The sequence below is a fragment of the Malaclemys terrapin genome, chromosome 16 (genome assembly GCF_027887155.1).
Source record: "Malaclemys terrapin pileata isolate rMalTer1 chromosome 16, rMalTer1.hap1, whole genome shotgun sequence".
Classification (NCBI taxonomy): domain Eukaryota; kingdom Metazoa; phylum Chordata; order Testudines; family Emydidae; genus Malaclemys; species Malaclemys terrapin.
In genome coordinates, this window is record NC_071520.1 from 15636959 (window position 1) to 15651419 (window position 14461).

General features: G+C 47.0%; 1 protein-coding gene across 4 annotated transcripts in view; it reads left to right on the plus strand.

The window, feature by feature from the left end:
• Positions 1–506: 506 nt before the first annotated feature.
• PPM1F (protein phosphatase, Mg2+/Mn2+ dependent 1F) overlaps positions 507–14461 on the plus strand; it is a 42086-nt gene continuing 28131 nt past the window's right edge. For all 4 annotated transcript variants that reach the window (XM_054006204.1, XM_054006205.1, XM_054006201.1 and 1 more), the window contains exon 1: positions 507–800. In XM_054006204.1, coding sequence (XP_053862179.1) covers positions 625–800 — 176 coding nt within the window. In that variant the 5' untranslated portion in view covers positions 507–624. The remainder of the gene's footprint in view (positions 801–14461) is intronic.

The following is a 14461-nucleotide window of genomic DNA, read 5'->3' on the forward strand; positions in this document are numbered from 1 at the left end:
CACTATTTTGTTTCTTTGATGGAAAAATTGAAAGGGGGGGGGGGGGGTTCTCCAGGTCAGCTCCTACTGGCGCTCCCGGGGCCTTGGCCAGTGCTTAATTTGTAATGAAAGAGGTGCTGGGCCTCAACCACTCTTTTACATTCATTACTGGTGCAGCAAGCCCAGAGGAGGGGGCGGGACTGTGAACAGCCCAGAGGGGCTGGGGTCCATCCCTGGCAAGCCAGGCTGGCACAAACTAAGCACTGGCCTTAGCTGATCTGCAGCGGGCAGCTCCCTCTGTGTAAACACCCCCCGCAGTGAAGCCAGAGCTCCCCTCCCCCTTCGCGCCTCCTCAGCCCTTGCTGCCCCTCCAGCGGCTCCCGCCCTGCTCCAGACACCACTGACCCCCCGGCCGGATGGCTCCTGGCCCCGCCCCTCGGGCTCGGCCCCGCCCCCTGCATCTGGTCCCTCCTCTGCCCGCTCGCTCCCTGTTGCCCTTAAAGCCGCCGTCTCGGGTGGTTGGCGGCCTCGCTCCGCACACCCCTCCCCCCCCCGGCGGCGCGTGGCGCGCCCCGCTCTAGGCAAGGCGCCCGCCGGGCCGTACCAACGTGGCTGCCGCGCCCGCCGGGCCGTACCAACGCGGCCATGGCCATGCCCGCGGAGGCGGCCCGGGGTGTCCTGGGCTCCCTCCTGCGGGACTTCCCGTCCCCGCTGGGCCCGGAGGATCCCCTGCCCTGGAGCGCGCAGGGCAGCGCCGCCCTCAGCAGGGCCGAGGCGCCGGGGGAGCTGGCCGAGCTGGCCAGGCGCTTCCTGGGCGGCAGGTGAGAGCGGCGGCGGGAGGCTGTACGCGCCGGGCGGGACTGCGCGGGAGAGTGACGCTGCGCTGGGGCTGTGCCTGTCAGCCGGGGTGGGGGCTGTCCTGTCAGCTGGAGCTTGGGGGGGGGAGACAGTAGAGCTGGTGGGGGGCTGGCAGGGGGCTGTCCTGTCAGCTGGAGCTTGGGGGGGGGAGACAGTAGAGCTGGTGGGGGGGGGCTGGCAGGGGGCTGTCCTGTCAGCTGGGCCTGGGAGGGGGGAGATAGTAGAGCTGGGGGGGGGGGCTGGCAGGGGGCTGTCCTGTCAGCTGGAGCTGGGGGGGGAGAGACAGTAGAGCTGGGGGGGGGGCTGGCAGGGGGCTGTCCTGTTAGTTGGAGCTTGGGGGGGGGGAGACAGTAGAGCTGGGGGGGGGGGGCTGGCAGGGGGCTGTCCTGTCAGCTGGAGCTTGGGGGGGGGAGACAGTAGAGCTGGTGGGGGGCTGGCAGGGGGCTGTCCTGTCAGCTGGAGCTTGGGGGGGGGAGACAGTAGAGCTGGTGGGGGGGGGCTGGCAGGGGGCTGTCCTGTCAGCTGGGCCTGGGAGGGGGGAGATAGTAGAGCTGGGGGGGGGGCTGGCAGGGGGCTGTCCTGTCAGCTGGAGCTGGGGGGGGAGAGACAGTAGAGCTGGGGGGGGGGCTGGCAGGGGGCTGTCCTGTTAGTTGGAGCTTGGGGGGGGGGAGACAGTAGAGCTGGTGGGGGGCTGGCAGGGGGCTGTCCTGTCAGCTGGGCCTGGGAGGGGGGAGATAGTAGAGCTGGAGGGGGGGCTGGCAGGGGGCTGTCCTGTCAGCTGGGCCTGGGAGGGGGGAGATAGTAGAGCTGGGGGGGGGGGCTGGCAGGGGGCTGTCCTGTCAGCTGGGCCTGGGGGGTACAGTAGAACTGGAGAGGGCTGGGAAGGCTGTGCCTGTTAGCTGCGGCTTGGAGGGCAGTAAAGCTGGGGGAAATGGGGGTTGTGCCTGTCGGCTGGGGGGCACTGGAGGGGGCTGTGCCCATTAGCTGGGGGAGGGGGACACACAGTAGAGCTGGAGAGGCTGTGCCTGCCAACCAGGAGGCAGCTGGGGAGACTGTGCCTGTGCCCCTCAGGTGGGGACGAGAGCGGGCAGTGCCCACTCTGCGGGAGGGGGAAGAAAGGAGAGTATTGTGCCCACTGGGGATGGGGGCTGTTAGTGGGGTGGGGGGTTTAAATAATGTGGGTGTATGATTGGGTGGGTTGGTGCGGGGGAGTGAGGGGCTATACCATGTCTCTTTTCTTATGCCCATGCGTTGGGGCACATGCGCTGTTACCGAGTAACTGGCTCTCTGCCCTATGCAGTGCTGAAAGCTGAGCTATCTGTATTGTGCTGACCCTTCCAACTTTACATGGTAGAGTTGGGAGACCCCTGTGTCTAGGGTTCCTATGCAGGCTTGACAACACTCCTTAAAGTCATCTGGGGCATGAACCAGAATGAGTCACCCATGATAAGCAGTGAAACTGGTACAAGGTGGCAAAGATGTGCAGATGTACATTGGTGTAACTGCAGAGAGTGAAGCTCCATGCATGCAAACAGGAGTAATGGCGAGTCTAGGATAGGAAAACATTGCTATCGCTTGTTTAGTTGCAATGGTGTTCACCACACTAGGAGCTTTAGGTGGACTGGCATATGTGATTAGACTTGCTCTGAGCCAGGTTACATGACGTAATACACCAACATCCTTTTTGCACTAGGATTCCTAGTGTTGCTAATGTCCGTGGAACTTAACAGCTGTGCGGTATGGTAGGAAATCTTCAGAAAACATCCCTAACCTTGACAGGGCCCTTGGTATTGTTGTTGTGCTATCTACTGCTTGAATTGGACTAAGTTTAAAGAGATGTTGTCTTGAAATCTAACTAGTATTAAAAACACAAAACAAACGTAAACACAAGGTTTTTTTAATACACATGCTCCTCCAACCCCTGCAAACTTTTGTGATTTTACAGTCTCATTTTCTTTTAAAAATGTTTCTTTCTTTCTTTTTGCTTTGTGACAGATGCACATAAATGGGGGAAACTAAAGGTCACAATCCTCCAACTGGATTTATGTGCGTGAGCCCGGGATTTCAGAGTGGGTCTTGGTGGGTGCTGTGTTCCACCTGTGTGTAGATCCAGTTGCAGGATCAAGGCCTAAATGATTAACTCAGCATGGAACACAGCTCACTATGCACAAAGGACTGTCAAATGCACAAAATAAACAAAAAACACAATTTTTCAGACTTACCCAAGCTGACTTCAATTGAAGTATGATACTTCTAACTAGAATAGATACAAATATTTAAACAAAGTTGACATTGTCATTTTCAGCTTCAAGACTGCAATTCTTAACAACTTGCCATTATAAACTTATGCTGCTTTAATGATCCTACATCACAGTTTCAAGGGAAATATTTTTTTCTCTTTGATCCTAATTGGTGGAGGCTCCTTCTGATAGACTCATAGATTTTTAAGGCTTGACGGGCCTATCATGATCATCCAGTCTGACCACCTGCACATTGCAGGACACAGAACCTCCCCCACTCACTCATGTAGTAGGCTCCATAACCTCTGGCTTTGTTGTTGCTTTATAATTTAATCAGTAAATGATGATTCTCTACCCAGCCAGAACAACCATATTATCTTATTATGTAACCCTTTGACGTCTGATTCTCTTCCCTCCCATTGTCTGTCTGCCTGTTTGTTATATTTTGTCTCTGGTAAGCACTTCAGAGTAGGGACCATATCTTATATGTTCTGCAAAGCACCTACCACGGTCTGTGCTTTATAAAAGGTAAAAATTGCAGGGGACTTGCGGAAGAATATTGTGGATTTATGTAGATTTTCACAGGTCTTCTAAATGAAAAGATGGCTTTGTGCAGTCAAAGCAGCTAGGGATTAATGAAGTGAAGAATGAGAGGAAAATTAAGATTGCTTCCATTTAGGTACACACACACCCCTAACATGTGTAAACTGTGTATCCAACTTTCTGGTGTGGTGTGTGTGTGTCGACATTGCGTAGGGTTTTCAAAAGCATCCAGGTAATTTAGAAGTACCAGTCCCATTGACTTTCTTAGCAACTTGTGCTCCCAAGTCACCTAGGTGACTTTGAAATTCACATCTATTTGTTCAATGACATACCCAAGGCCATAAAAGGAATCTGATTTGGGACTAGAACTCAAGAGTTCCTGGCCCCATTGCAGTGCTCTGACCTCTCATAGGGTTGGAAGGGACCTCAGGAGGTCATCTAGTCCAACCCCCTGCTCAAAGTAGGGCCAATCCCCAACTGGTCCCCTTAAGGATTGGGCTCACAACCCTGGGTTTAGCAGGTCAATGCTCAAACCACTGAGCTATCCCTCACCCTTGTCTCTTTGACAAATGCAATGATTTTATTTTCAGCACTTGAGTGCCTAAAAAGCATAGCTTTGAAAGGATGTAAGTTTTCTCTGCAAAAGTCAAACATTTTAACATAATCCTTTAACTATTTAAATAAAAATGCAATTACAATATATTCCTCTAATATCAGTGGCCTAAAAACTGTGATTGTCAGGCTATTATGGCTGATGTATTAGATTAATACTCTAGACCTTTCCAACACTAGAAATGCAAATTAAGTTTCTGATTAAGGTCAGAAATGAAAAGTAGTGTAGTGATTTCAAGACAGTCCCCATTTATGAACTTGTAACAGTTGTCTTTGATCAGAGCACTGTTTAATGGAAGTGTTGTATTTTAAGTTGGATCTGAAATAAAAGGTGTGCTCTGTGATTTCTAAAGTGTTAGGAGATTAGAATGGTTCTGGATGTGCACTTTATGGATCCCACCAATGCACGGTGGTGCATGTCTTGAACAAACACCCAGCCAACTAATCACCAAGTGAACCAAGATGATGTTCCTAAAAGGAACTCTATGGAGGAAAAAGAAGATCTCTGTGTTTTTGTCACCTGAAAAAAAACTAACTTTTAGGAACTGGCGCTTCTGCTAGTTTATAGCTGCAAATTCAGGACTGTTCTTATGTGAATCAGTGAAAGTGGAGAGTCCATGCTGCTTTTGCAGTGCTTTCATCCTATCTGTCACTCATGCTGTTTACACAGCAAGGAGCTTACCCTGTCAGTAGCAGAATTCTTCACATACCTGCCCTCCAGCCAGTTGTGATTACACGGCCTGTGTCTGAGAGTTCCTTGAGTCCCAAAACCTCATTCTAATCTCTCTCCCCCCTCCCCCCCAAACCAGGGTTATTTTTTCTTGGTCTACTGCTAGAAAAATTCAGAGGGAGAGACAAGGCAGCTGTGTAACAAAGCAGAGTAGACAAAAATGGCATAGGGACCCACAACACACTTCTTTCTTGTGGAACACTCTGAAAAATCAGAAATAACTCTTTAATGAAGGACACAGTCATTTCATATTATCCCCTACCTTTCCGTAGAAGGCAAAAAAGTGAAGCATGGAGTCTCATGCAGCATTGCTTAGGCACAGTACAGATAAATCTAAAATGCTAGATATTGAGGTCCAACTACAAATAAAAGTTTTGCCATTCGGTTTGTGCTCTTGGAGCTGATGCAACTCTGGAACCAGAGGTAAAAAACATAACTTATTCCCAAAAGGGCTGCCATGTGGTGGAGGTGGTCGTCCAAATATTTGCATACAAGGGCAGAGAAATGATTTTTGGAAACGACAGAAGTTTGTGAACACAGGGCTCTACCAGAGGACGACTCTAGTATTCTGGCAGCATGCAGCCTCATTTTTCATAATCTAATCAAAGACCATAACTAAACTCTCTAGACTGATGGTTTCATACAGTCTCTCTCACTCCTCCTCCCCACCATATTGAGGCTTTGCACAATAAATCATAATATAGTTTTAAAGGATAAAGAATCACAATTAGATTTTCAAACTAAAAACCAGACGAACAAATGGAGAAGACCAGGAAATGGCATGGGAGGAGAAAGAAAGGAAAGGGCTCTAAAAGCCATAATTTAAGAGAGAAAAAGCTATTCGATGCATTAGGGCTTTTGTTTAAAAGTGGTGAAGGCTGTCCATAGTCAAGGATGGGAGCAAGTTACAAAACTTAAGATCATCACAGCATAGATCCAGTCACCTGTAAGATGATTGTCAGTACAGACACTTATCAGGAATAGGCTCTAATATAGCCAGACCTACCACTGTTAGACTTCAAGAAAACAGCAGGGTCAGTTTAAAGCTTGGTGGTCGTTCTTTTCTTCTAGTTTGAGCTAGAATTGTACAAGAAGGCTTTGTGTAGTTTGAAATTTTGGCACTACAATGTCCAACTTCTGTGGTGAAGAAGGGTCTTCTAGGTGATCAGATTGCAGTTTGGAATGAAACTCTGCCTGTGATTATTTTAATAAGCTCTGCTTTGTCAGTTACTTCATTTCCATCGTAGCCAGCATTGGTGTGCAGGTCAACTCTCGATGAGTCTGAGGGCTTGTCTACGCGGCACTGGCAAAACACACCAGAAGGGTGTGATCTGTAAAGTGCTCTAAAGTTCTGCACTCTAACTGCCTTGTGTAAACTCTGCTAGTGCATTCTAAAATATCTAGATTGTATTAACATAGGAGTACATTAATATAAACTAGGTATCCTTAGAGTGCACCAGCTGGATCTGCACACAAGAGTAGAGCACTTTACAGATCACACCCTTCTGGTGTGCTTTGCTGCACCACATAGACAAGCCCAGAATTCATGGACTGACAGCATCTTTGTTTCTTGAGATTGCGTCCAGTGTTGCTGTTTGGCAGTCTAATGCAAGGAAAAACACTTGTTGCCTCTGGAGGGAGCCATGTTCTGACATCCACCAGTAGGAGAAGGGTTGCTGTGGCAGGGCTTTTGAGAGGAATGAGCAGGGCTGCCTGGGGGGGGCCAAGTGGGGCAATTTGCCCTGGGCCCCACAGGGGCCCCCCATGAGAATATAGTATTCTATAGTATTGCAACTTTTTTTTTATGGAAGGGGCCCCTGAAATTGCTTTGCCCCAGGCCCCCTGAATCCTCTGGGGAACCCTGGGAGTGAGTGGAAAGCTAAATGGGATTTTGCAAAGGTCTCTAAGGACCACCAGTTTTGCAATTTATGGCGAAGAAGCAGCTAGCTAGCTCAAGCCCAATCTAACTCTTGCTCTCAATACCCTCTGTTTTCTTTATAGATGGCACTATGAATAATAGTTTTTTCTAGCTCTGTAATTATGCACAGCACTTTACAGTCACGGTCAAATACTTTCCTTGTCTGAGAGATTGTGCAGTCTGAGGCATTGATCCTGTAAAGACTTGCACATGGGCTTAACTTTATACACTGTGAGTAGTGTAATTTAAGTCAACAGGATTGTTTGCATTCTGCCAAGTTAAACACATTCCTAAGCATTTGCAGAATGAGGGCTTGTGAGAGCTTAAATAATGCTCTTATATTTTTTGTAGAATTTTTTATTTGAAATATATTTCCAGGTAAAAGTCACCTGCCATGAAGACTTACAGAAAATGAGTCAATGCGTAAGGTATCCAGAAATGCTTTCCAGTAGCTTTAAAAGTTTGAATTAATCTGAAATGTTATTAATTTACCCATACTAGAAAATAAAATGAAATGTGTCCCCTCCTAATGTAGAAATGTTCCAGATTCCCTTTTCAAAGGAGCTGAAATTTATTAGAATATGGTGGCTACTTGGTTACATACAATATAAAACACAAGCAGGTTTCCTGTTTGAAGAGACTCTACTACAATAATTGTTGTGGGACTCCTCCTAACTTCCTGTTTTGACTCTCTCCCCTACCGCCAATGCCTTTCTGGCTGTTTTTTTGTTTGTTTTTGTTTTAATCTTATGTTTGCCAGTACACATTCACCATCCTGTTGATGGTTTTCAATAAATGTCAAATATTTCCGTTCTCAATAAGTGTTTGTCCTCTCTCTCTTTCCTTCAGTTAATGTTAAATTTCTTTTCCAGGCATTCTGGTTTCAGAAAAACACTTTTTAAAAGGAAAATCTAAATTATTTTAATTTTGCCTCGAGATTAATTGGGACACCGGTTCCACTATATCGCAGTAACGCTCTGATCCAGCATTCCCATTTTTCAAAGGGCGCGTTGTGCTCTTTATCTATTATTTCACCTTTTTCCCCATTGCATCCTGATTTATTTTCCCTGACAGGGAGCCAAGTATTACTCAGAGATATGCAGATTATGTTCTATGGGAAGTATCTGAGAGGAAAAAGGGTGCAATAGTGCTGCCATACATCTGGTACAGAGTACAGTTGCATTGGGAGAGAAAATAACTGGAAGTGCCTGGAATTATCTCAGAACTGGAAATAAGTCTTAGAGTGGGGGAGGAAGGAAAATTGTGCTTCTGACAAGTGAAATCTTCAGTCCTTGTGCAATGTGAGCACATTTTTCAAAAGCACCTAAGTTACACTGAGACTTAGGATAAAAAATCACTTTAGGTGCTTTTGAAAATGTTATCCTATGTGTATAAATTGAAAGTCAATAAATAGTTTTCATTAGGCTTTTAAATACAAGATGGATCCTAGTCACTCTTGTGGTTTAGTCTTGATTAGCTTGTGATGTATACAGATTCCTGGAATGTATTCCAGTTACATTATTTTTTAAATTAATTATATTTTAAATCTATAATAAAATCTGTTGTTTTAGGCCGGGCTGATAGAGCTGCCTATTAAAGTTGCCTGACACTTCCTGTTATAAGCAACTGAAAACAGGGTCTTATAACTTTGCCAAATCTTAACCATTCAGGTTGAAATTTTCCATGCTGGGTGTCTACCTCAGGATGGATGTTTTGGAAAACTTCAGCCAAAATGGTAGAACAGTTTCCAAAAATGAGGCTAGGGAAAAATGTTTTGTCTATGTTAATTCCAGGGACCTTTACTTTGAAAAGCTCTAGCAGCCCCATACTTGGTAGGAGGGACTTGAAATTTGGCAGGAGAGTGGCTTTTGTGTTTGGGCTTCTTGCTGTCCCCATGAAAATCTGCCCACATTTGGCCAGGTTAAAGCCTTTGAAAAATTGTACATGCTCTTTAGAGGTGACTTAGATTTTAGCAGTTAAATTCCCTAAAGAGCCAATCACAGGGAGTATACTCCAATGCAGGGCAGAGCAGGACTTTTCCTGCAGTTGCAGCTCTGGGCTGCTGAGAGCCATGTTGTGCCCCAGAACTGAGAGCAAAGATATGCATCCAAAGAAGTGGGCTGTAGTCCACGAAAGCTTATGCTCTAATAAATTTGTTAGTCTCTAAGGTGCCACAAGTGCTCCTGTTCTTTTTGCGGATACAGACTAACACGGCTGCTACTCTGAAACCAGCAAAGATACTGTCTCTTTCTTGGTTTCTCAGGGCCAAACCCCACCTCCCAATGCTGGGCCCAGGCAATGTGGAGGAGGAATCTGCCTGATCTGAATGCAAAGAGGAGAAGAGTCAGATCTATGCAGGGGGAGCAGATTGGGACAAGGAGCTTGAAGGGGAAGGGGGCTGTGAGCTGTGGGTGGAGGAGGGGAGGAATAACTGTAGCTGGCTGGGAAAGAAAATGGACTTGGAACCAGGGAGAGAAATAGGATCACAGTAGCACTGGGAGCCAGTAGGAAAGGGAAGGCTGAGATGCACTGACTGGGCAAGGAGACTGGAGCTGAGAAGCATTTGGACAAGGGGAAGGAGGTGATGTGGGGAGAGGTGATAGATCTGATGAGGAGCCAATGTGCAAAGAGGGAAGATTGTGATTAGGAGCTGGAAGGTTGAGAGGGGAACTTGGGATGCCTGGGCAAGGAGAGTGGGACAGGAATTCTGGAGGAATGAGGCTAGGACTTGCTATGGTAAAAATAGTATGTTAAAAGAACATTATTCAGGTTGTAAGGCAAGCACTCAACAATTAGGAAATGTGAGAATTAGGTTGTCAGTGTTTGCTTTTGTGTAATTATGTATATAAAGAGAAAATGATCTGTCTTGTCCCTATCCTTCCCCTGAATCCTCCTTAACAGCTTCTATTCATCTCTCCGTTTTTTGGGTGATGCTGGTAACTTTATTTTGACATGACCTCTGCTTTCAATAGTACTGTGATCCAGTAGTTTCAATAGGGAATGGATTCACGTGACTTGGATTTTTATATATATATATATATATAATACAGTAGTGCAAAGTATGTAGAGACATTAAAAATATCTTAATGGAATGTAGTGGGCATACCAACATTGTTTTCACAGCAAGCCTTTAGAATAAGAGTGACTCATCCAGGAGTTACAGATTGTTGGTGATATCTCATGTGAAGCATGACTTTACAAATCATTCTTTCTGTATTTGGTGGGAACAGCTGTACTCTGTAGTAGCATGATTGAAGGAAATCATGGGATTAACAGAAATGGCTGCCTCTTTCAGAAACCCCATTGTTCACACTAATCCATGGTCTTGTTGGAATCAGAAGCATCTTTTTAGAGTCCTGCACACAAGATGAAAATGACATAAATGTTAATGTGCTGTCATTTATTAACATAGCTTGCTAAACTAACCAGTACATTTGTAGGTCTACACTACAGGGCTAAGTTGACCTAAGTTACACAACTCCAGCTACGTGAATAACGTACCTGGAGTCGATGTACCTTAGGTCGAATTATTGTAGTGTCTACACCGTGCTGGGCTGACGGGAGAAACTCTCCCATCAACTTACCTTATGCTTCTCGATCCGGTGGAGGACCGGTGACGATGGGAGAGTGATTAGCGGTCAATTTAGCGGGTCTTCCCTAGACCCAAGTGTCGATGCCCCGGTAAGTGGAGACAAGCCCTAATAGTTGTTTGTGGCCAATGAAGCAGAATTTTGCCTTAAAATTTAATTTTAAATGAAGCTTCTTAAACATTTTAAAAACCTTATTTACTTTACATACAATAGTTTAGTTATATATTATAGACTTATTGAAAGAGACCTTCTAAAAATGTTAAAATGCATGACTGGCACGCGAAACCTTACATTGGAGTGAATAAATGACGATTCGGCACAACACTTCTGAAAGGTTGCCAACCCCTGTTTTAGCCAGTCCTTCAGCCACCCACTGGCTAGGTTGTCAGTGGCACTGGAGACCCGATCGGCATAGCGCACCATAGCCCAGAATCCCTGAGTGATCTGCCAGCCTCAGCCACCCAAATAGCTGGGATTACAGGAATACGCCACTGTGCCCAATATGGTAGATAGTGCTGCTAGTAAAACCCTATAAAATATAGCTCAGAACATCTAGGTTCGTTTCAGGTTTAAAAAGGACACTGCAAAGCTATTTTTCCACATCTCACTTGGCAGTGTCCTGCTCTGCTTCCTGAAAATGCTAAGGAATCTTCAGTGAATTTCCTTTTGGGGGCTGAGTGGTAATTGGCAAGAATGGAAGGATGTGATGTGATGGTTTGTAATTCTTTCCTTCACTCGGAGGGCAGAATCTACCAGGAATGTTGCACACTTCCTGTGATTAGAGGTCTCAGTGAGACTTGTGCATTACAGCATTTCCTATGCTTTAAAGTTCTGTCTAGGGTCCAGCCCATACTGAGCCAAGGCTTTTGAAGGTAGAACCCTGCCTAGCCTGGAACCCAAGTATTGAACACTATTCTAATGTCAGCTAGAAACCTGGTTGAGCTTTTCAATTCCATTCACAAGGCACCATCGGTAAGTCTGGAAAAGATCCTTAACTGTGGCTCTTAGTGGCCATTCAAATGATTTCTCTTCCTGTTTCACCCATTTTCTTTCCTGCTGTTTTCCTCATAATATTTTCTGTTTCCATTTCTGGAGATAGAACTTATATTGACACTTAATCATGGTACAAACACTTGCACCATTTCTAGGCTAAGATAAAAGGTGTGATGCTAGACTATCTTAGGTAACATGTTCTAACTAATAGCTTGTCTACATTAGATGTTTCAAACACATCTGGCTGAATGAAAGCTCAGATGGGAGTATAGGCTTTAACTTGACCAGCCTAGCACAGGTTAATGTATATGCTACTTTGTCTACACTAGACTTTTCGAACATGTTAGCACCTTTACATCATAGGCCGTGTCTACACTACTGCCTAAGTCAATGTAAGTTATGTCACTCAGAGGTGTGAGTCTCCCCTCCCCCCCACAACGTAACTTACATCAACTTAGCATGGTGTAGACACTGCTTTATGTCCTCAGGAGACACTCTCCTGGTCACGTAGCTTTCACCTCTTGTTTACATGCAGTAATTATGTTGACGGGAGAGCGTTCTCCTGTCGATGTAATGCGTCTTCACAGACATGCTAAATCAATGCAGCGGTGCCAATTTAGTGCTGTAGTGAAGACAAGCCCTTAGTCTAGACAAGGCTTAAAGCCTGACTTCCTCATGCTATACCTTGTTCTGCAATGCAGAGACTAGCTGTGTAGCTGACAGTTGCTGAAGCCAGGGCCGGTGCTACCATTAAGGCAAACGAGGTGGTTGCCTAGGGCGCCAAGATTTGGGGGCGCCAAAAAGCGGTGCCCCCAATTTTTTTTTTTACAGCGTTCCTGGGCTGGGCTGGGCTGGGCTGCCGGCGGCACGCTGACACGTGCGGCTCAGACTCCCTCTCCCAGCACAGCGGCCGTTCCATGCAATTATTGTAATTGCCGGCAGGGGTGGCGTGCTCGGGGAGGGGGCGTAGCAGAGGTGAGCTGGGGTGGGGAGCCCTGCGCCAGCTTCCCCTCCCCACCCTGAGGCACCCCCTTGCCCCTGCGGTAGCTCTCCGCCCCCCCTGTTTGGTGCCGCAAGCCTGGGAGAGGAGGAGAATTGGAGTGGGGGTGGCGTGCTCGGGGAGGAGGCAGAGCAGAGATGAGCTGAGGTGGGGAGCTGCGGCACAGCTCCCTGGGGGGCGGGGGAGCTGCTGTGGGGGGGGAGCGCCTCAGGGCAGTGGGGGGAGCTGCTGCAGGGCTGGGGGGGGAGCGCAAGGTGGAAGTTTCGCGCCCTAGGCGAAACTTCCTTGCACCGGCCCTGGCTGAAACGTTCTTGCGCTCATGTTGTATTTAATTCTTCTTCCTTTATCCTCCCCCCCGCAAAGATGCAGCAGCTCAAAAAGGGGGAAATAGAACGTTTTCAGCTTAATACTTGCCTACTGCTGTTGCATTTCTACGTAGGTTGACTGCGTTTCTCATTTGCAAGATGGTCTTAAATCTTCGAGTTGTCCATTTCGTCAGCGCAGTCATGCTAGCATATTCCTAGTGATTTGCTTTTGTCTGTTTGGATTGGATAGGAAAACAAAGACCTTTTCAGGCTTAACCGTGCACTAAAAGAAATGGCAAAGTAGCTTCTGGTTTTCCAGTGCTTTGAAATGAAAGGAGGACTGCAAATACGCTTCTGGGTGGTTTTGGGGTACTGAAGTCACTCTCAAACTAAAATAGGACACCCCTGCTACAGAACATTGCATAAAACAAGCTTCTATATTAGCAGCCAACTGACCTGCATGAAGATTTCTGTTTGCTGTAGCAGGAGGCACATGTGGCCATGAATACTTGACAAAGTCTGTCTTTCTTTCAGCAAGGATTTTTTAAATACAGCAAAGCTGTTTTCTCTGGCATGTTGGGTGAATGGGGGGTTCTGGTAGTGAAAAATGCCAGTTAAATAAAAGGAAGGAAGTTTGGGTGCAGGAGGGGGCTCGGGGTGCCGGATCAAGGGAGTGCTCACCTCTGGCAGTTCCCCGCAGGAGGCAACCTGTCCCCGTAGCTCCTAGGCAGAGGTGTGGCAGGCAGCCCTGCACCCTGCCCCCACCCTGAGCGCTGGCTCTGCATCTCCCACTGGCTAGGAACCCCACAGTCAATGGGAACTGCAGGGGTGGCGCCTGCGGGCAGAGGCAGTGCGCAGAGCTGCTTGCTGCGCCTCCACCTAGGAGCAGCCAGGACAGGTCGCGGCTTGTGGGGAGCCGCCCGAGGTGAGCACCCCCGGATATGGGACCTCGCACCCCAGGTCTCCTGCGCCTCAACTCCTTTCTGGCCCTGCGCCAACCAGACTGTAAACCAGATCAAGATCAGAAATGCTGGTTTATAGACATTTCCGGTTGGTGAAGTGCTGGATAAAATAGCTTTTACTGTACATTTGAGCTCTTAACATCACTAGGAACTATAAATGTTCTTTTAAGATTTGAAAACGGGGGGTTGAATCTTTATAGAGTATTTATTACGTTAAAGCCAGCCAATTTATGCAGGCCTTTCCAAACTCTTTCCAGGAAACCCCGCTCCCACCCAAACTTGTCCTTGACCTGATCCAGATGGCTTACTGCTTTACTTCTTTGGATGCAGTGTTAATATCCTGTGGATATTCAGAGACTCTCAGAGCCATGTTTGAAGTCCTGTGTTCATGAACTTCTTCGTTCCCAGTATTCTTGTTTTTATTTCCCTGCCTCTCCTCCCAGAGATCGTCAGCTGTGAATTCTTGATGCCTGCTACACAGATATATTACATATGAAAGGATAATTTTGCAGTCACACAACTTTAAAGTTGGAACAGGCTTGCCTTGAATCTGCAAATTCATTATTTAAAGCCTTATCATGAGTCTCTTGTGTGTATCATACAAAACTCTCACTGTGCATGTACTATATCTGTTCAAAGCCTAGTCCACAGTGGACACAATGGACACTTTTTTCAGTTCCTCTCTGCCCTGGTTTTGTGGATCCTCAGCTCAGGAGAACCTGGGGACTGTA